General features: G+C 40.2%; 1 protein-coding gene and 1 pseudogene across 6 annotated transcripts in view; one reads left to right on the top strand and one right to left on the bottom strand.

Annotated features, from left to right (window-relative positions):
* ERCC6L2 (ERCC excision repair 6 like 2) overlaps positions 1 to 21,386 on the top strand; it is a 201,719-nt gene that overhangs the window by 23,638 nt on the left and 156,695 nt on the right. For 5 of the 6 annotated variants that reach the window (XM_074395602.1, XM_074395599.1, XM_003938171.4 and 2 more), the window contains exons 1-2: positions 3,107 to 3,190; positions 7,471 to 7,898. In XM_074395602.1, the coding sequence (XP_074251703.1) occupies positions 3,145 to 3,190; positions 7,471 to 7,898 (474 nt within the window). In that variant the 5' untranslated portion in view covers positions 3,107 to 3,144. Of the gene's footprint in view, positions 1 to 3,106; positions 3,191 to 7,470; positions 7,899 to 21,386 lie in introns of those variants that run through there. The other variant, XM_074395598.1, reaches the window with a different exon arrangement.
* On the bottom strand, positions 320 to 3,073 carry LOC141583804 (putative uncharacterized protein ERCC6L2-AS1; annotated as a pseudogene).

Genomic DNA, 21,386 nt, shown 5'->3' with positions numbered 1-21,386 from the left:
ATGTGATTCAGTTCATTCATGTGATTTATTCAACATCACAACTATTAACTCCAGGAATTCCTGCATATTTTACAAGATATTCAATTTGAGTTTGCAGTTATAGGACTTACAGTGTTAGATATTCACAGTATCAGCTCCTAGACCATGACGTCAATGCAAAGACACAAGCTACTATTTTAGGTGGGGGAAGGAATATTTGAGGATGTCTAATCTCATGAGGCAACTAGTTCACTAGGACATACTTTCATGTCATGATTATTTCTGCTTCAGTATACGTCGTAAGTACAGCAGTGAGGTGAAATGATGAACACTCAGAAAATGAGGTATCCTCTTTTATTAGTCACAAGGTATTCCTTCAACCAGATGATACCTTCCATTTAAATCAAAAGTTATTTCTAAATTTGCTTATCACTTTTAGTTAGAGGTCAGCTCTGTCAACAGCTTACATCTTAATTCAATGGCCTCCTGAAAAATAATACAAAATTACACAACTAGTCATTTCAGAGAGGGGAGAAAAAAAAATCAAACTGTTTTCCTGGTAGTTGTAGGGGAAAAAAAATAAACTTGATTAAAATTTCCATCTGCCATTTTGATTTTAGAGACAATGTGAAAAGATACATTCCATCAATAACAGAAGCAGATTTTTCTAGATTTTAAGATTTCCAATATCATGGTTTATGTTAGAATCAAGAGTTACAATTATAATTAGCAGTGTTTTTTCTTTTCTTAGCTGTATATAAAATATGCCTTAATATCTATAGTGTTTTAAGTTAAAAATCTAGTTTAAATTTCTAATTTAAGTAATAATGTACTAACAACTATTAGCCACTTTTTTTTTTTTTTTTTGAGACGGAGCCTTGCTCTGTCACCAGGCTGGGGTGCAGTGGCACAGTGTCAACTCACCGAAACCTCCGCCTCCAGGGTCGAAGTGATTCTCCTACCTCAGCCTCCCAAGTAGCTGGGACCACAGGTGCACGCCACCACGTTCAGCTAATTTTTGTATTTTTAGTAGCGACGGGGTTTCACCATGTTGGCCAGGATGGCCTCAATCTCCTGACCTCGTGATCCACCAAAGTGCTGGGATTACAGGCGTGAGCCGCCGCACCCAGCCTATTAGTCAAAATATTAAACTGACATAATGGCCATGTAGAATGCAACTTTCAAGTGGACACATTCCACTGATAATAATAGCAACAGCAACGCATATATATACTATGACCAGCCACTGTTTTAGGAGTTTTACTTCATTATCTTCTTTTTTACAGTTACGCTTTTTAGGTAGTTGACTGTATTAGGCTCACTGTTACGGTGATAGGTGAGGACACTTAAATACAGAGAAGTGATCTGGCCAACATCTCACACATAGATGGCTGAGTCAGATGTTTCACTTCGGTTTAAAGTTATTACCTGCCGGTAAGCAAACAAGTGATATTATAAATAAAGCACTTTATGAAAAGCATACTACTAATTTTTAGTATCTGCCAAAGAGTTGACATGTATTTGCAGAACAAGCAGCCATATTGTTTTCTTAGGACCCTACTGTAGGCAAAATAATGATCCCCCAAAGACATTTATCTCCTCATCTCCGGAACTCCTGAATATATTAGTTTACGTGGCAAAAGGATTCTGCTGGTGTGATCCAGGGCAGAGACCTGGAAATGGGAGGATGATCCCGGATGACTGAGGCGGGCCCCCAGACTCTTCCCCACCTGCCATCAGCGGTAGACTTGAGGATGGACGGGTCAGAGCGACGGCGCGTCACTGGCTTCGAAGACGGAGGAAGGGACCCAAGCCAGGGAAAGCGGGCAGAAGCAGGCACGGACGAGGAAGAGGCTGTCCTGGGGGTGTCCGGAAAGGCCCGCAGCGCGCGCGACACCCAGGCAGGGTCCCGACCCGCAGGGCCGCAGGCCGTCGGCGCGCCGTCCGCACGGTGCTGCACTGCGCTGCTGCAAGCCGGAGTGCGCGGTCCTCGGTCGCTGCGGCCCCGGGAACGCACGCAGGCCCCGCCGGGGATCGCACCGAAGCCCCGGAACACGTGGTTCACACAGGCGCTTTAACCCGCGCGGGAGCCGCTGACGGATCGTCCGTCCGCGCGGCCTGGAGGGTCGGAGGCGCGCCCTGCGCCTGGCGGGTGGGCGGCGCTGCCCGGGGCCGCTCCCGGGCGCGGGGCGGGGAGCTCGGCGCTGTCACGCCCGGCGGCGCGGCGGGAAACGCCCCACCCTTCAGCGGGCCTCGGACGTGCATCTGCGGCCAACGCTGTCGGCTTTGACTCTAAGTATTTACGATCCGCTGCGAAGTGCAGGGTCCAAGAAACGCGCGGATTTCTCTCGGCGCCCGCGGTGGGCCCGGGGGCCGCTCCTGAAGTTCCTGGGGTGCGGCCCCACCGCGGAGGGACCACGCTGCACGGGGCGGGCGGAGGCCGCGACCGCGGGGCCGGCCCCAGCCGGGCCTCCCCCGCCCCGCCTCGGCCGCCCCGCCCCGCCTCGGCCGCCCCGCCCCGCCTCGGCCGCCCCGCCCCGCCGCAGCGCTCCCGAGCTCCCCAGGTGCTTCCAGCGGTGCTCAGCGCCGGGCCCAGCCGGCGACCTCAAACCTCGCGACACCCGCGATTCCCGCGGCCCTTCCTGCTCCGGGCCTCCCCGGGAGGGACCTGCGGCCGATTGCTCCGCCCACGGAAGGTTGCTCCGCCCACGGACGGTTGCTCCGCCCACGGAAAGGAAGGCTTCTTTCTCGCGAGATCCCAATCCCAGTTCGGGAGCCCGTTCTCGCGGGATTTTCCAAGGCCGGGTGGGACGTTGCCGGGGTTAGGAGAGCGAGGCCGGAGCCGGAGAAGGTCGGAGGGTCGCCGTGCCCGCCTTCTGTCCTCCACGGGCGGCGGCGGCGGCGGCGGGCCCGGGAGGACTAGGCGGACGCCGCCTTGCCAGCCTCACGCGGCGTCTCCTGGCTCCGGACGTCGCCCTCCTCTTGTCTTCGGGTCCCCTCCGTCGCTACCTTTGCCGGGATCCCCCTCCCCCCATCGCCGGGCTTTGGGTTGCCCGAGAGCGATGCTGGGAGGGCGGCCGGAAGTGGCCGCCATTGGCCCCTCGCCGTCCTCCGCCGTCTTCCGGGTGTTACGTGCGGCCGGGCTCGGCCCCTCCCCCTGGCCGGATGGATCCCTCGGCGCCACGGCCCCGCGCGGAAACCGCCGGCAAAGGTACCAGCCGCGCGCTCGCCCCTTCCCGGACGCCCGGCTGCCGCGTCGCGTCGGGCCGGCTCCTGCCGGCGCCCTTCGTGTGCAGGTTTTGCCCCGTAGCTCGTCTTCGGTGACAGCTGCGGATCGTGAATCCCGCCGGGACGGGGACCCTGAACTCGGGCGTCAGCCCCTGGGATCTGACCCCGAGCGACTCGGGGCAGGTGCCTCATCGGTCACGTGGGGTTCGCGGCTGGGCTCCTGTGATGGTTAAATGACGCGGGGAGTCGGAAGCGCAGGGCTGCGACCCCGCGTCTGGCCCATGTTAAGCACTCGGTAAACGTTAAATATTTTCATTCTCGTAAGTCCCAGTTGTTAGTGAATGGCCGAAGTTTGTTGTAAGTACATAAATAAATGAAGGTTGAGATATTTTGTTGAGTTTTGTTGCGTATTAAGTCAGGACATTATGTCTTAAATGGGTCCCCAAGAGGGGTTTTAAAGAAGGTGTGGTTATCTGCCACCCAGATGAATGGCTTCCATTCATAATAGCGCTGTATAACAAAAGCCACCAGGGTTGGGGCGATTTTCCTCTGAGTCCAGCAATATGCTGATGTTCACCTGCTTTCCTTTGAGGAAGATACCATTACATAGATCTCATTACATAGATGAGGAATTCAGAGCTAAAGCTCAGAGAGGGCAGGTAACAAGCCTGAATTCTGAGGTCTAGGAATTGATGACGCTGCAATTCAGGGACCACACATATAAATACCTATAGGATCCTGGCAGGTAAAAATAAATAAATGAAGCTGCGAGTGGATATTATGGTTACTGGGACGTTCATTCCTTCTGTTTAATCTCTCTGGTATTTAGGGAAATCGTGTTGGTGGAAGGAGCAGAAAGCTCCAGGGGAGGGAACGTGCTTGAGGAATAGCAAGGAGGCCATTGGCGTGAGAGGGAGAGCGAGATCCTGTCACCAGAATGAGTTGAATTGGTAATTAGTTTAAACCAATACAAATGATTTGGAGTCATCAAATTTTAGGAGACTTAACCCCATTTCCCTGTTAAATCCAACAGGAAATCCTCCCAACTTAAGCAATTGTTCTGGAGTTTGGATTCTGAGAGATTCCATTCCTAATTCAAACTTAACTGAATTTATTTCATTCTAGAAATTATCCAGACTCAGAAACCAAAGATATTCCAGTAAGTTGTGTGATTCTCTTAAGGCTTTGTTTTGTTTTGTTTTGTTTTTTTTGCGCATGCTATATACACTTACCTGAGATTACAGTTCTCAGACTCTTTTCCCTTTTAAATTAGCATTTCTCAATACTCCCTTCTCATAGCACTCTTCTCTTCCAATGCACTTTTTACAGTTACGTATATGTTTGTGTACTTTTTAGTTTTCTCTCTTGCAAAATATCAAGGATCTGTGAGGTCAATAACTTGTAATAGGCCAGGTGCAGTGGCTCACACCTGTAATCCCAACACTTTGGATCCTGCTGAGGCGGGAGAATAGTTTGGGGCCAGCCTGGGCAACATAAGCGAGACCCTGTGTCTATCAAAAATAAAAAATTTAACGTTGGGAGGCCGAGGTGGGTGGATCACAAGGTCAAGAGATCGAGACCATCCTGGTCAACATGGGGAAACCCCGACTCTACTAAAAATACAAAAAATTAGCTGGGCATGGTGGTGCGTGCCTGTAATCCCAGCTACTCAGGAGGCTGAGGCAGGAGAATTGCCTGAACCCAGGAGTCAGAGGTTGTGGTGAGCCGAGATCGCGCCATTGCACTCCAGCCTGGGTAACAAGAGCGAAACTCCATCTCAAAAAAATAAATAAAAATAAAAAACTTGGCCAGGCATGGTGGTGCACACCTGTAGTCCCAGCTACTCAGGAGGCTGAGACGGGAGGAATGCTGAGCTCAGGAGTTGGTGTTTACAGTGAGCTATGATTGTGCTACTGCTTCCAGCCTGGGCGACGGACTCTTGTCTTAAAAGAATGTAGAATACATTCATCACATGTTTATTGAATGTCTGCTGTGTGGCTCTGTATTGATCCTGGGGATAAAATTTATAACAGTACAGACTTTCTTGAAATGGAAATTACTGTCTGGTGGAAGAAAAAGACAAAAACAAGTGTACATGATAATTAAATGCTATGATAAGTGCTACAGAGGCAATAAAATTATGAGATAAAGAATAATGGGGTACCCTACTCTAAATAGGTGGACTGGGAACAGAGAGACTGACTAATTAGGAATAATTTAGGGAAGATTGGTGGTGGCATGCTTTAAGGCAGAGGTCAGGGAACTACTTACTGCCTGTAGGCTAAATCTGATCTGACAATTCTTTTTGTAAATAAAGTTTTATTGGAACACAGCTGTGCCCATTTGTTCGTGTCTTGTGTGGTTGCTTTTGCATTACAAGGGCAAGAGAATGTATGGCCTACAAAATCTAAAGTAACAAATAGCTAATAACTGACTCTACAGAAAATGCTTGCCAGCCTTTGCTTTAGAGAGATGGTGGCATGGAGGAAAGTTGTTTATTTTTGAAGCAGAACCAGGACATTCTGATGGATTGGATGTAAGGAGTAATATTACGTGAGGATTAAGGGCTGACTAATGGTTTTCTATCTTGAAAAGTTGGTTGGATGAAGATGCCAATTAATGAGATGCAGGAAGACTATTACCATCATTTTTTATATTGGTTTTCTTCATTTTATACCCATTGTGTGGTATAATATAATTTGTGCTTAAATCACATATGTCGATTAAAAAAATAAGTCTTATAAAGACTTATAGATAGATAAAGTAAGTCTTATAAAGCAATACAGCATTTGCTGGGTAGAAACAAATAATGTGAAACAGAAGTAATAAGAATTGCTGTAAAGGTTGCTTTAGGTTTTAAAGTACAAATACTACTGTTGTGAAAACAGGGCCTATTGACCTACTGTTTTACTTGTGCAGTGGATGAAGGCTTTAGTTTCACATCAAAACACTCTTTCAGAACGGTCTAACAGTTGTCAAACAGTTTGGTTCCAGAGATTAGAGTGGAAGAGAAGGTTTTTCCCTGTGTACTCATTATTGTTATGGTAAAATAACCTCATCAAAGTTAGTGACTTTACTTTTGAGGAACAACTGATGGATGAGGCATATTGTGAGCTATTCTTGCCTAAGATAGTATAAACATGTCATATGGTAATCATGAATGTTATAAAAATCTAACTGGAGGTCATCAGGGAGACCCTAGGAAACTGCCAGTGGTCATCTGATCTCAGTGAGAAATGCATAAGAAAAATAATTCCTGGTGTTCTTATATTTGTAGCCGTAGAATTATTTTTGGATTCTTGCCATAAGAAATTCCATTTGGAAAATTGTTTTTACTTAGTTTTCTTTATTTGATACTTTCTAATTGTACCAGTAGTATACTCAGTAGACTCCCTCCTCATACATAGTGCTATATTTTCTGAGAAAATAAAATAGATAGCTGTACAGTTAAGCACATAATGTGCAGGATATAGGTCATGCTCTTTAGAGAATAATACGATCTCAGCAGAAAGAGATCTTAGAATTAATCTCTAAAATTTGTTACTCAAAACTCAGAAGAGAAAAAGCTGTGACATCACTGTAGTTGACTTGGAGGTTCCTGTGGTTAGCTGTACACAAGCAGTGGTTAAAGGTTTAGAAGCAGCAATACTGACAGTGAAAAGAAACAGCTGTTTCTAGAGAACGGTGATGGAATAACTATAAAGAGCGGACAGATGAACCACAAAGTATTGCTGTCCAGAGGATTTTTACTTTACTCATTACCAAGTCCTATTCATGATTACTGTTCCATATCATGAAATGTGTGTGTGTGTGTGTGTGTGTGTGTGTGTGTATGTGAATGACAGCAAGAATATTTGAGTCGTTAGTTCTCAACCCTGGCTATGCATCAGAATTATCTTTTGAATTCAACAGTAACAACCAAACAAAACAATAAAACCAGATGCCCATGATGCATGTCCGCTGATTAAGGATCACCAGAGGTGGTGTCTAAGAATGTGTATTTCTAAACTCCAGGGGAGATGATGACATACAGCCAGGGAAAGAACCACTGGAAATAAATTATGTACCCTTTATTCTGTTTATTGTAGGAGAATATCTGAAAATATATTTTAGAAAAACATGTATGTTATAATTTATCTTGTTGCAGGTTTTTTGGAAAAGGGATTTATATGAGGTATGTATTTTTTCTCATAGCTGTGGATAAATGAGGTGTTACTTTATAAGCTAGCTTTGGAAACTTTATTTTCTCTTTTATTATTGCAGACATATGGCATCCAGGAGAAAGATGTCTTGCCCCTTCTCCAGATGATAATGGAAAACTTTGTGAAGCAAGCATAAAATCTATCACAGTGGATGAAAATGGCAAATCATTTGCAGTCATCTTATATTCAGATTTTCAAGAAAGGAAAATACCTCTTAAACAGCTACAAGAAGTAAAATTTGTTAAAGATTGCCCCAGGAATCTGATATTTGATGATGAAGATTTGGAAAAACCTTATTTTCCAAACCGAAAATTTCCAACGTCTTCTATTGCTTTTAAATTATCTGATGATGGAGACTCTATTCCTTATACCATCAATAGGTATTTGAGAGACTACCAAAGAGAAGGAGCCCAGTTTCTTTATGGACACTACATCCATGGAAGAGGGTGCATTCTCGGTGATGACATGGGGCTTGGAAAAACAGTACAGGTATTTATTTTAATTACGTTACAATTAAAATTCAATAAAATCACTTTATTGTGTACATGAGAGGATACTATATGTACATCTCTATTTGTACTGCTGTTCTGATAGCTATTTTGTGTGTTCATGTGTATGTTTGTGTTTGTCTCACCAACTAGATAGTGAAGTCCTCAAAGTTGAGGACAATGACTCAGTTATTTTATCATCAGTACTTTAGTACCTATGAAATATTTTATTTAAAAATAATATTTTATACAACTTGGTTTGATTTTTACCTTTGGAAAGGCTGGTACTAACATACAATATATTTGAAGTTATTTAACTTTCTTAATACTTTATGGAAGGTAAGTATTCTAATGTTTGGTACACCACATAGCATGGTTAAATTGATTTCCTACAGGCCTTTTGTGCATATTGTTTAAAGTTTATCATGTTAGAAGTTTTGTAATCTGAATCCCTGGGTCACTAGGAGTTCTGTTTGTGAACTTTAGAGAGACTTCCAAATTCTCTAAAATGTGTACTAGAATCTGTGCACTTAAGTACTTTTCTAAAGAGGGGATCTGTTTTATCTGTTTCTGTATAACAAATTATGCCAACATTTAGCAGCTTAAAACAATACTCATGTATTGTCTGACGGTTTCTGTGGGTTGGGAATCCAGCTGCAGCCTAGCTGGGTTATAGCTTTACCTCTTGCAAGGCTGTAGTCATCTCAAGTTGACTGGGGAAGATTCATTTCCTAGCCCACTTGGTTGTTGGCAGGATTCAGTTCCTTGTGGGTTGTCTCCATTTCTTGTGAGCTGTTGGCTGGAGGCCTCCTTTGCTTTCGTGCCACAGGGCTTCTTTATGGGGCATCTTGTACAAGTTAGCTTGCTTCATCAAGGAAAGCAAGTAAGAGGTCAAGAGACTGCACTGGTGAAATGGAAGTCATGGTCTTTGGGGATGTAATAACGGAAGAGACATCCCTTTACTTTTATTATATTCTCTTCATTAGAAGTAAGTTGCTAGGTCCAGCCAGAACTCAAGGGAAGGAGATTAAACAAGACTGGGAATACTAAGAAGTGGGTATTATTGGGAGCCTGTCACAATCTGCCTACTAGAGGGTCTTTAGCTTTTCTTAGATTTTCAGAGAGGTCTGTGATCCAAAAACAGTTTTGAATCTAGAATTTATACTAAACGATTTAGATTTTCACGTGTGTGTGCCTAGTTTGTAATTAAGTTGTTATTCTGCTTCCTTTCTTATAATTGAGTTTAAGCTATCTTCATATTACCTCCATTAGTTATTGGAACTCAAAGGTAAGTGAAAAACTAATTTCATATTGATAAATAGTCAAATTTTAGCCACCAATGATGGAATGAGGAAAAAGCAAAGGGAAAAAATAGCCAAATAATGCTACTGTGTGTAAAGGTCTGGTGTGAAAAGCTAGGCTAACAAAAAGTCTTTCAATAATCATATTACCATTAACCACATTCTATGTTCCTTTACAGTTAGGCAGTGCAAATAGTTTTTAGGTCTGCACATTGGACATGCTAAATAATTGGTTGTGGAATAAGTGAATTTGCTTTCTTCCTGTGTTCCACAAACCATTATTTAGTATGTCCGGTGTGCAAGTGGAGGATAGATAGAAAGAATATAGAAGGTAGCCTTCAAGAAACCACTATTGAAACTGACCCAGTGGTCCCATAGGCAGTTTTGATTTTGTTTGTTTTGGATAAACATAGAAATTGATGCTTTCTGGTCCTGAAGCTTGAAACTTCTGTTTATCTGAGTTCCTTCCTCAGGAAAGGACCCCCAGGCCTCTTAAAAAGTATCATAGAATGAAACTCACCAAACCATAGAATCTAGACAGTGAGACACCAGGCCTCATTCATCAGATTACTTCCATAGCCCTCTTATGTTCTTATTTTCCCATATATCGTTACATTTCTTCCCTGCTGTATAAACTCCTAATTTTAGTCAGTCAGGGAGATGGATTTGAGACTGACCCTTGGCTGCAGTGCTAGATTAAAGCCTTTTTCCTTGACAATACTTGTCTCAGTGATTGACTTTCTATATGGTGAGTAGCAGGACTTAGACCGAAACCCTAGTATTTCAGTCATACCATCTGTGACCAAGATTACAAATGAGTACTGGAGGAAAGTTAATTAATTAAAGCCCTGCTATAACTATTTTCACATACACTTTTACTGTTTTTGCCTATGGTAGAATGTTTCTTACCACAATTCTTTGATGTTCAACTTCAAAATAAGAAACATGAGGGTGCTACAAAAGTGAACTGTGTGGGAACCATTACCCTGCAACTTAAATATAATTCAAATCAAATTCATGTGCACATTTTATTCTCAAATTTGAAGGCTTTCATCTATGAAGCCCATACTACAAATGTACTTTATTTTACAGTTCATAGTAAAATATTTAAGATAGAGCTTCTATAGAGCTTCTGTAGATATGATGACTAAGCCAGTTGAAGAAATGTGAATGATTAATATGTTAACTAGAATTTCAAAATGTAATAAAATTAATTGATAATAAAAACAGACCATTGACATTTACTGTTTGAGCCATAGTTTTATCTTCTTTTTTTCTCTTTTTCCTGATTTCATCCCTTAAGTTTCCCCCTTTTTATATTCTAATTTGGCCATGATAGGAAATTGAACTCTTCTTTTAAGCTTAGTTTCCTTCTCTCATTTCAAATTTAAAAGTAGGTGAATTTAATATTTTACATTCTATGGGGGATGAGGATTGGAAAATGTCCATTTGTTTTAGTGACATAGAAATCCTCGGTATGCTGAGCAACAACCATTTTGCTGGAGCTTTCAGGCACAAACCATAATGGAGTAGTTGAAGACACGGACACACAAAGTACATTTACCTCTTTAAGAAATGTGGCTTTGAAAGGGAGTAAAAGTGATCTAGTAGTAGCCGGAGAGAGAGATGAGAATTTGAGGGAGTTTCTTTTTTGTTTGTTTTGTATTGTTTGGGGATAGGAAAGACTTGAGTACTTTTTAAGTCAATTGGAAGGACAGATCCAGTTAAGAGGGCATGGTTGAATATGCAACATACATAATTGCATGCCCTCATACACACATATACTTCTGTAAATTCACACACAAACATACATAAGCAAAAAATGGTGTCACATAATAACTACTATCTTATAAGCAGATTTTTTTGGTCAAAGATTACAAACTAATTATTGCCAAATATCTTCTGAAATTTTTCTAAAATATGGAAGAGTTAAAAGAATTGTACAATGAAAAGCCATGTTCTCACCACTTAGATTTTGCTAATATTTCATTATACGTGGTTTATCATATCCATCTGTCTTTTGTTGCATTTTAAAATAGCAGACGTTAATATATTTTATCTTACACACACACATTCAAGAAAAGATCACAACCAAGATAATGAATGTACCGATCACTCCCAGATTTCCTCAGGTCCATTTGTGCCCATGATATGTTCAACACCATGCAGTTCATCACCTACTATTTTTACTTTTAGTGGGACTGAAAAAGCTGCTTGGGAGGAAATTTGAGTACAAAATCCAAGATTTTTATGACTGTTTCCCAATATATCACAGAATTCTTACATCTAAATGCAGCAGGTAATTTGAAAATGAATCTCTTCTACACACTTACTTGATAATAATCTAGTGTAAAGACAATTAACAGTTTCAGCTGGAGTATACAGGTTTGGGAACCTGACCTTTGGTAATCAGACAAGTCAGTGATAGGAAAAGAGGTGAGTGGGTGCTTACCATGGACGACTGGTTATTCTCTAAAGTAGATCTTTGGGTCAGCAGCATTCGTGTCATCTGGGAACTTGCTAGAATTGTAAATTACTGGATCCCACTGCAGACATAATGAATTAGTAACTTGGAGGCAGTAGGAGAGGACAGCAACCTGTGTTTTAACAAATGCTCCAGGTAATTCCGAGGCCCACTATAGTTTGAGAGCCTCTGCTCAGACGGTATGTTTTTTAGAGGGGATGGAAAGCTTGGATTAATCTGGCGAGTTCGGTGAACATTGGTTAAAGGGATATTTAGTCTGTGAATCTTTGTTTTTTCTTTTTTTGTTTTTTTTGTTTTTTTTTTTTTGAGATGAGGTCTCACTGTCCTCCAGGCTGGAGTGCAGTAGCACCATCTCGGCTCACTGCAACCTCCGCCTCCCAGGCTCAAGCCATCCTTCCACTTAGCCTCCCGAGTAGCTGGAACCATAGTCACTCATCGCCACACCCAGCTAATTATTTTGTATTTTTGATAGAGATGGGGTTTTGCCACGTTGCCCAGGCTGGTCTTGAACTCCGGAGCTCAAGTGATCCGCCTGCCTTGACCTTTTAAAGTGCTGGGATTACAGACAGAAGCTACTCTGCCTGGCTTCTATGTGAATACATAGGATTATGACCATTTCATTGTTTAAAAAAATGTAGAAATGGAAATGATATTAGAGAAAATTTTGTTCAACTTTTTAACTTAACAGGCGCAGGAGTACTAAATGACTTCCCAATCTAGGGTCAGGCACAGAAGTAATAATTTTCATTTCTATTCTATAACTCTTATTTTTTTCCCTTCTATCATTTGCTGCCTTCATCTTTTGACTTAATAATGCAGTTTATTAAAAGCCTTTTACCCAACTTTTAACCATTTATTCAATTGGTTGACATTTAATAAGTACCCACTCTGGGCCAGGGACTGTGATTGGCACTGAAGAGCTTAATATAAATGCCTATGATACATACCTACTCTGATGGTTAATACCAGTGTCAACTTGATTGGATTGAAGGATACCAAGTATTGATCCTGGGTGTGTCTGTGAGGGTGATGCCAAAAGAGATTAACATTTGAGTCAGTGGACTGGGAAAGGCAGACCCATACTTAATCTGGTGGACACAATCTTACCAGCTGCCAGTGTAGCTAGAATGTAAGCAGGAGAGACTGGCCTAGCCTCCCAGCCTCCATCTTTCTCCCATACTGGATGCTTCCTGCCCTCGAACATTGGACTCCCAAGTTCTTCCGTTTTGGGACTTGCACTGGCTCTCCTTGCTCTTCAGCCTGCAGATGGCCTATTGTGGCACTTTGTGAACGTGTGAGTTAATAAACTCCCCTTTATATATATATATATCTATTCCATTAGTTCTGTCCGTCTAGAGAACCCTGACTAATACACCTAACCTTACAGAGTTCACAAAAGGGTAATAAAAAGAAATGTAGCCAAGAGCCATCATCTAGTTTGATAAGTAGGTTGGAGGGAAGAAACAAGCCTGCTGAAGGGTGTTAAAGAAGACTCCACGGGGAAGTTGGTGTTTTTATACTTTGCTTTTGGAAATCTACCAAACTTTGAGTTTTGAATTGAGTTTTAATTTAATTTTTTACTGAAGGCATGCCTCTAATACAGTATTTGAAAGTTTTATCACGAAAGAGAAGGACTCAAACTTATTGAATCAAAATAATTTAGATTTTAATCCTAATGTGGTAATTAGCTTTCACAGACGCCGAAGTCTTAAAGACTACTATTAAGCAGATGCAGTAATAGGTCTTACCGTATTTATTTTCTCATCTGCTCTGAGAAGAAGATATTAGTACTTTTTGAGTAGCAGAGAGAGAATTTTGCAAAGCATAAAGACATTTTTTGAATTTATGTTTCTATATTATTAGATATTACATTATTGAAAATGTCATTACTAAAGGCTGTTGTATTAAAAAGATAAGTTTAGTAAACCTTGGTCTTGAAAGAAATGATGGTGTTGCTGATAGTTAAAGCTTTCTTAGGTTATTTTTAGTACCCTTTTTTGGATAATATGATCTTCAGTAGATTCAAAGCTACACTAAAATATGAAGGTTCTTTGGATCTCGAGTCATGTTATTCACGCAGGAATATAGTAATAAAGAGAAGAATAGTATTGTCTTTATTTTCATTCATGGAGAAAATGCTGTACTATCCAATGTGAAGGTTAATTAATCTCCAGATCCCAGATCCCTAAGCCCTTTAAAGCAGAAACCAAAATGTACTATTATTTCAAAGATAAAATTGTGTTTCTTGTTTTGGCATGTAGTTCTGATTTTAGAGAGAACTCTGTAAAAGATAAGTGAGCTAGACCCCCTTTCAAAACAGCACTTCGTGTGTGTGGTTTTTTTTACAGCAAGCAAAAATCATCATACTTTTGGAAGTGTGCTTCTGAGCCACTCTCTCTGTACTTTTATTTCCCAGGGAGTTGAAAAGTAAATAGACATTTTTGTCCTGTAAAAAACAGACAATTTTTGCTCTGCCGCCTTCTGTTCTGGTCTGAGGGAAGGTTTGCTGCCCTTTTTCCCAGCCTCAGATTTACTCTGTATGTCATGAGCTGACTGTGTGAAGAAAGACGGCCTATAAAACTGTTAGCCTGACGGAGTTTAGAAAGGAATGCATGTAAAAACAGAGAGCTTTCTCAGAGTGATATTTCATTTCTGAAATGCAATTTTTGGCCTTTCACTCTTCTAGAGGTGGCTGATTTAAATATTTGTTTTTGTTCTTCTTATCTGTAAGCAATTTTAGAACTATTCCACAATAAAACATGTTCTGGTTTTTTTCTTTGGAGATAAGTTTTGTAAACCTTCATTGTAAATTTGTCATTGGTCTTCTGTGAATTAACATTTTGATAGACCTCTACAGGACCACTGTAGTGTGATAAGATGGCTAGATCTCCACCCAGAATACGGATTTCCTTTGCCTTCTCAGAGTTTGAGCTGACTGACAGAGACTATGTTTCCCAGATCTCCTTGTATGTCAGTGGGCTTGTAATTGGGTACCACCAACAGAAATAAGGGTAGAAGTGATGAGTGCCATCTATAGTCCTGGTCCATAAAATTCACCTATGCTGTTCTTCATGCTCTCCCTTCCCTATCTATCTTTTGTATATTGACACATTAATGCTAGCATTACCATAATACCTATTAATATATTTTAATTAATATATAGCTAAGAGTTTGTTAGTGGTTTTAGCTAGCTTCTCCAGTTAGTAGTATGTATTATCAACTGAAGTTTATTATTATTTCACATTAATCTTGGGGGGTGGGTGGGTGGATGAGTAGTGTTAGAGGTAGTGTAGATTATTTAAATGAGATACAAAAAATTTTAAAAATCATTAGTGGATTTAGTGAATTAAGTAAAGCTAATCTATACTTAGAGTTTACAGATTTAGCCACCACCTATAAGCATCTTCCAAAACTCTGAGATTCTTAAATAAATAAAAGATACATTTCACATATCTTTGTTTTAGAGATTTTGACAAATGAAGTTAGAATTAAGATTGTATATCATCTTGGATAGATGAACAAGTTGAATTATGGATTTACACAGGAATATAATTTTTCTATAATGAAACAATCCGTAGATGAGTTAAGAGCAAATCAGTGGATTAGATCTTATATTACCTCACTTAAATTGTTAATGCTATCTAATGGGTGGTTTTTTTTTTTGTTTTTTTTTTTTTTTGCCTTTTAGTAGCCTCTGAGGATCAGTTGCCTGCAATTAAAAAGTATATCTATCAATATATGTGTTTGTGTGTGTGCACACCTGTGTATCTTTAATCCTTTAAGGTACACTTAGAACAGTAAAATGCACAGATCTCAAGTATACTGCTTAAGGAGCTTTGGCATACATGCATATCCGTGTAACTAATGTGCTAATCAAAATATAGGACAATTCTCTTATCCTAAAAAGTTTTTTTATGCCCCTTTCCAGTCAATATGCCAATTACCAGTACTTTTAATTATAAACTTTCTGTGATCAGTATTAAGTTATATTTCAAGAGGTAGTCAGAACCCAGAATGTTATACATATTTGCACCATCAAGGAATTCAGCAAATTCTAATCTTAGACTATATAGTTTTGAATACAAAGTGTAAATTTAAAAATATTTATAAAATGAAAATTGTGAACATACATGAAAGATCTTTTACTTAGGTGAAGTTAAAAATATTTAAATTGTCCAGTGCTTAAATTCAGTCATTTATGGATTATCCTTTCTCTTTCCTTTAATTTATACTGTACTTCAGCCAGTTTGCTCACATTAGTCTCTCACTGGATTGTTCAGTAACTGTTTATTTCTGGTTATCTGTCTACTTTTTTCTGTACCATGCTCCTCCAGCACATCATCTACCTCCCTCTTCCCTGTCACCCCAAATCAGTTTGATTTCACACTACTGAATGATAAAAATAGCCTTTCATCTAGACTATTCCAGCATCTTGGTATTTAGTAGGTAATAAATATATTTTTATTGAATGCATTAATGAATTTTAAGTTGAATTGGGTAACAGTATGGTTCTGTGGTTATAACTTGTATTATCTATATTTACCAGGCTTTATGATAAACATCTTCCATTAAACATTTATGTTAATCAAGTATTCTTGCCTCTATTTAATTGGTGAAAATATTGAAATTGGTGAAGATATTGAAAATATTGAAGCATTGATGCAGAGAAGGCCTTTGACAAAATTCAACAGCCCTTTTTGCTAAAAACCCTCAATAAACTAGGTATCGACGGAATGTATCTCAAAATAATAAAAGCTATTTACGACAAACCAACAGCCAATAGCATACTGAACGGGCAAAAACTGGAAGCATTCCTTTTGAAATCTGGAACTAGACAAGGATGCCCTCTCTCACCACTCCTATTCAATATAGTACTGGAAGTTCTAGCCAGAGCAATCAGGCAAGAAAAAGAAATAAAGGGTATTCAAATAGGAAAGGAGGAAGTCAAATTGTCTCTATTTGCAGATGACATGATTGTATATCTAGAAGACCCCATCGTCTCAGCCCAAAATCTCCTGAAACTGATAAACAACTTCAGCAAAGTCTCAGGATACAAAATCAATGTGCAAAAATCACAAGCATTCCTATACTCCAGTAACAGACTTAAAGAGAGCCAAATCAAGAACGAACTGCCATTCACAGTTACCACAAAGAGATTAAAATACCTAGGAATACAACTAACAAGGAACGTAAAGGACCTCTTCAAGGAGAACTACAAACCACTGCTCAAGGAAATAAGAGAGGACACAAACAGATGGAGGAACATTCTATGTTCATGGTTAGGAAGAATCAATATAGTGAAAATGGCCATACTGCCCAAAGTAATTTACAAATTAAATGCTATTCCCGTGAAGCCACCAATGACCTTCTTCACAGAACTGGAAAAAAACTTCATATGGAGCCAAACGAGAGCCCGCATAGCCAAGTCAATTCTAAGCAAAAAGAAGAAAGCAGGAGGCATGACACTACCAGACTTCAAACTATACTACAAGGCTACGGTAACCAAAACAGCATCGTACTGGTACGATAACAGAGATATAGACCAATGGAGCAGAACAGAGGCCTCGGAGGAAACACAACACATCAACAACCATCTGATCTTTGACAAACCTGAAAAAAAGCAGTGGGGAAAGGATTCCCTGTTTAACAAATGGTGGTGGGAAAACTGGCTAGCCATGTGCAGAAAGCAGAAACAGGACCCCTTCCTGACATCTTACACTAAAATTAACTCCAGATGGATTAAAGACTTAAACATAAGACCTAACACCGTAAAAACCCTAGAAGAAAACCCAGGCAGAACCATTCAGGACATAGGCATAGGCAAGGACTTCATAACCAAAACACCAAAAGCATTGGCAACAAAAGTCAAAATAGACAAATGAGATCTAATCAAACTCCACAGCTTCTGCACAGCAAAAGCAACAGTCATTAGAGTGAATTGGCAACCAACAGAATGGGAAAATTTTTTTGCAATCTACCCATCTGACAAGGGGCTGATATCCAGAATTTACAAAGAACTAAAACAGATCTACAAGAAAAAAACAAGCCCATTCAAAAATGGGCAAAGGATATGAACAGACACTTTACAAAAGAAGACATACAGGAGGCCAACAAACATGAAAAAATGCTCATCATCACCGGTCATTAGAGAAATGCAAATCAAAACCACACTGAGATACCATCTCACACCAGTTAGAATGGCGATCATTAAAAAATCTGGAGACAACAGATGCTGGGGAGGATGTGGAGACATAGGAACACTTTTACACTGTTGGTGGGAGTGTAAATTAGTTCAACCATTGTGGAAGACAGTGTGGCAATTCCTTAAGGACCTAGAAATAGAAATCCCATTTGATCCAGCAATCCCATTACTGGGTATATAGACAGGATTGTAAATCATTCTACTATAAGAACACGTGCACACGAATGTTCATTGCAGCACTATTTACAATAGCAAAGACCTGGAACCAACCCAAATGCCCATCGATGATAGACTGGACAGGGAAAATGTGGTACATATACACCATGGAATATTATGCAGCCATCAAAAATGATGCGTTCGTTTCCTTTGTAGGGACATGGATGAACCTGGAAGCCATCATTCTCAGCAAACTGACATGAGCAGAAAATCAAGCACTGCATGTTCTCACTCATAGGTGGGTGTTGAACAGTGAGAATACATGGACACAGGGAGGGGAGCACAACACACTGGGGTCCATGGGGGGGAAATAGGAAAGGGATGGGGAGGTGGGGAGGTGGGGAGAGAGAGCATGGGGAGAAATGCGAGATATAGGTGAAGGAGAGGAAGGCAGCAAGTCACACTGCCATGTGTGTACCTATGCAACAATCTTGCATGTTCTTCACATGTACCCCAAAACCTAAAATGCAATAAAAAAATTTAAAAAAAAAAAAGAAAATATTGAAGCTAGCGAAAACCACTAACAAAGTCTTAGCTATATATTAATTATATTAATTAAAATATACTAATAGGCATTATGGTAATGCTAGCATTAATGTGTCAATATACAAAAGATGTCAATATACAAACGTGTGTAGAGGGATATTCATAGCACTAAATGCCCAACAGGGAAATCAGGAAAGATATACATAGAAAGGTTATGTAAATTACCCAGTGTCACATACCTAGTATGAAGCTGGTTGATCAAACACCAAAGTCTTTGCCATAAGTCCTGCAAATTGACATGCCAACATTGTTAGAATGTTTTAAAACTTAGGACAAGTTTTGACCATTCTATTTATCATTTTATAATGTTTTAGACAACATAATTTGCAAAAGCTACTTTGTTTACTATGTACAAGATCGTATAGAAGGAACAAAGCCTTCTTAAGGAATGATACCAGAAAAATAGCTAATATATTTTTGTTTTTTGAGACAATGACTTACTCTTTTGCCCAGGCTGGAATGCGGTGGTGGAATCTTGGCTTACTGCAGGCTTGACCTGGCTCAAGTGATCCTCTGACCTCAGCCTCCCGAGTAACGGGGACTATAGATGTGCACCACCACACCTGGCTTGTATTTTTTATAGATGTGGGGTTTGACCATGCTGCCCAGCTTGGACTTAAACTCCTGAGCTTGCCCACTCCCACCTCTGCCTCCCAAAGTACTGGGATTAAAAACGGCTACTGCTGAAAAGAATTTTCAACCCGGAATATCGTATCCAGCCAAACTAAGCTTCATAAGCAAAGGAAAAATAAAATTCTTCATAGGCAAGCAAATGCTGAGACATTTTGTCACCACCAAGCCTGCCCTACAAGAGCTCTTGAAGGAGGGACCAAACATGGAAAGGAACATCCGGTACCAGCCACTGCAAAAATATACTAAATTATAAAAATCATTGACACTAGGAAAAAACTGCTTCAACTAATGGGCAAAATAACCAGCTAGCATCATAATGGCAGGATCAAATTCATAGATAACAATATTAACCTTAAACTAAGTGGGCTAAATGCCCCAATTAAAAGACACAGATTGACAAATTGGATAAAGAGTCAAGACCCATCAGTGTGCTGTATTCAGGAGACCCATCTCTTGTGCAAAGGCATATATAGGCTCAAAATAAAGGGATGGAGGAATATTTACCAAGCAAATGGAAAGAAAAGAAAAAAGTAGGGGTTGCAGTCCTAGTCCCTGAATAGACTTTAAACCATCAAAGATCAGAAGGGACAAGGGCATTCCATAATGGTAAAGGAGTGAATGCAACAAGAAGAGCTAACTAGCCTAAATACATATGCACCCAATGCAGGAGCACCCAGATTCATAAAGCAAGTTCTTCGAGACCTATGGAGACTTAGACTCCCACACAGTAATAGTAGGAGACTTTAATACATCACTGTCAATATTTGAAACAGAAAATGAACAAGGATATTCAGGAGTTGAACTTAGCTCTGTACCAAGCGCACCTAATAGACATCTGTAGAACTCTCCACTCCAAATCAACAGAATATGCATTGTTCTCAGTACCACATCACACCTATTCTAAAATTGGCCACATAATTAGAAGTAGAACACTCCTCAGCAAATGCAAAAGAATGAAAATCATAACAAACAGTCTCTCAGACCACAGTGCTATCAAATTAGAACTCAAGATTTAAGAAACTCAAAATTGCACAACTACATGGAAACTGAACAACCTGCTCCTAAATGACTACTGGATAAATAACGAAATGAAGGCAGAAATAAAGGTGTTCTTTGAAACCAATGAGAACACAGACAACATACCAGAATCTCTGGGACACATTCAAAGCAGTTTGTAGAGGGAAATTCATAGCACTAAATGCCCAACAGAGAAAGCAGGAAATATCTAAAATTAACACTCTAATGCTGCAATTAAAATAACGAGAGAAGCAAGAACAAATAAAAAGCCAGCAAAAGACAAGAAATAACTAAGATCAGAGCAGAACTCAAGGTGATAGAGATACAAAAAAACCCTTCAAAAAATCAGTGAATCCAGGAGCTGGTTTGTTGAAAAGATCAACAAAATAGACTGCTAGCCAGGCTAATAAAGAAGAAAAGAGAGAAGAATCAAATAGTTACAATAAAAAATAATAAAGGCCATATCACGACTGATCCCATGGAAATACAAACTACCATCAGAGAATACTGTAAACACCTCTACACAAATAAAACAGAAAATCTAGAAAAAATGGATAAATTCCTGGACACTTACACCCTTCCCAGACTAAACCAGGAAGAAGTCAAATCCCTGAATAGACCAATAACAAGGTGTGAAATTGAGGCAGCAATTAATAGCCTACCAACCAAAAAAAGTCCCGGACCAGATGGCTTCACAGCCGAATTCTACCAGAGGTACAAAGATGAGTTGGTACCATTCCTTCTGAAACCATTCCAAACAGTAGAAAAAGAGGGAATCCTCCCTAACTCATTTTATGAGGTCGACATCTTCTTGATACCAAAACCTGGCAGAGACACAACTGAAAAAGGAAGTGTCAGGCCAATATCCATGATGAACATTGATGAGAAAATCCTCAATAAAGTACTGGCAGACTGAATCTAACAGCACATCTGGAAGCGTATCTATCCATCACGATCAAGTTGGTGTCATCCCTGGGATGCAAGCCTGGTTCACCATACACAAGTCTATAAATGTAATCCATCACATAAACAGAACCAGAGACAAAAACCACATGATTATCTCAATAGATGCAGAGAATGCCATCAAAA

The sequence above is a fragment of the Saimiri boliviensis genome, chromosome 2, assembly GCF_048565385.1.
Source record: "Saimiri boliviensis isolate mSaiBol1 chromosome 2, mSaiBol1.pri, whole genome shotgun sequence".
NCBI classification, from domain to species: domain Eukaryota; kingdom Metazoa; phylum Chordata; class Mammalia; order Primates; family Cebidae; genus Saimiri; species Saimiri boliviensis.
Note: the sequence above shows the minus strand (reverse complement) of the source record. Positions and strands in the feature narration are given on the sequence as shown.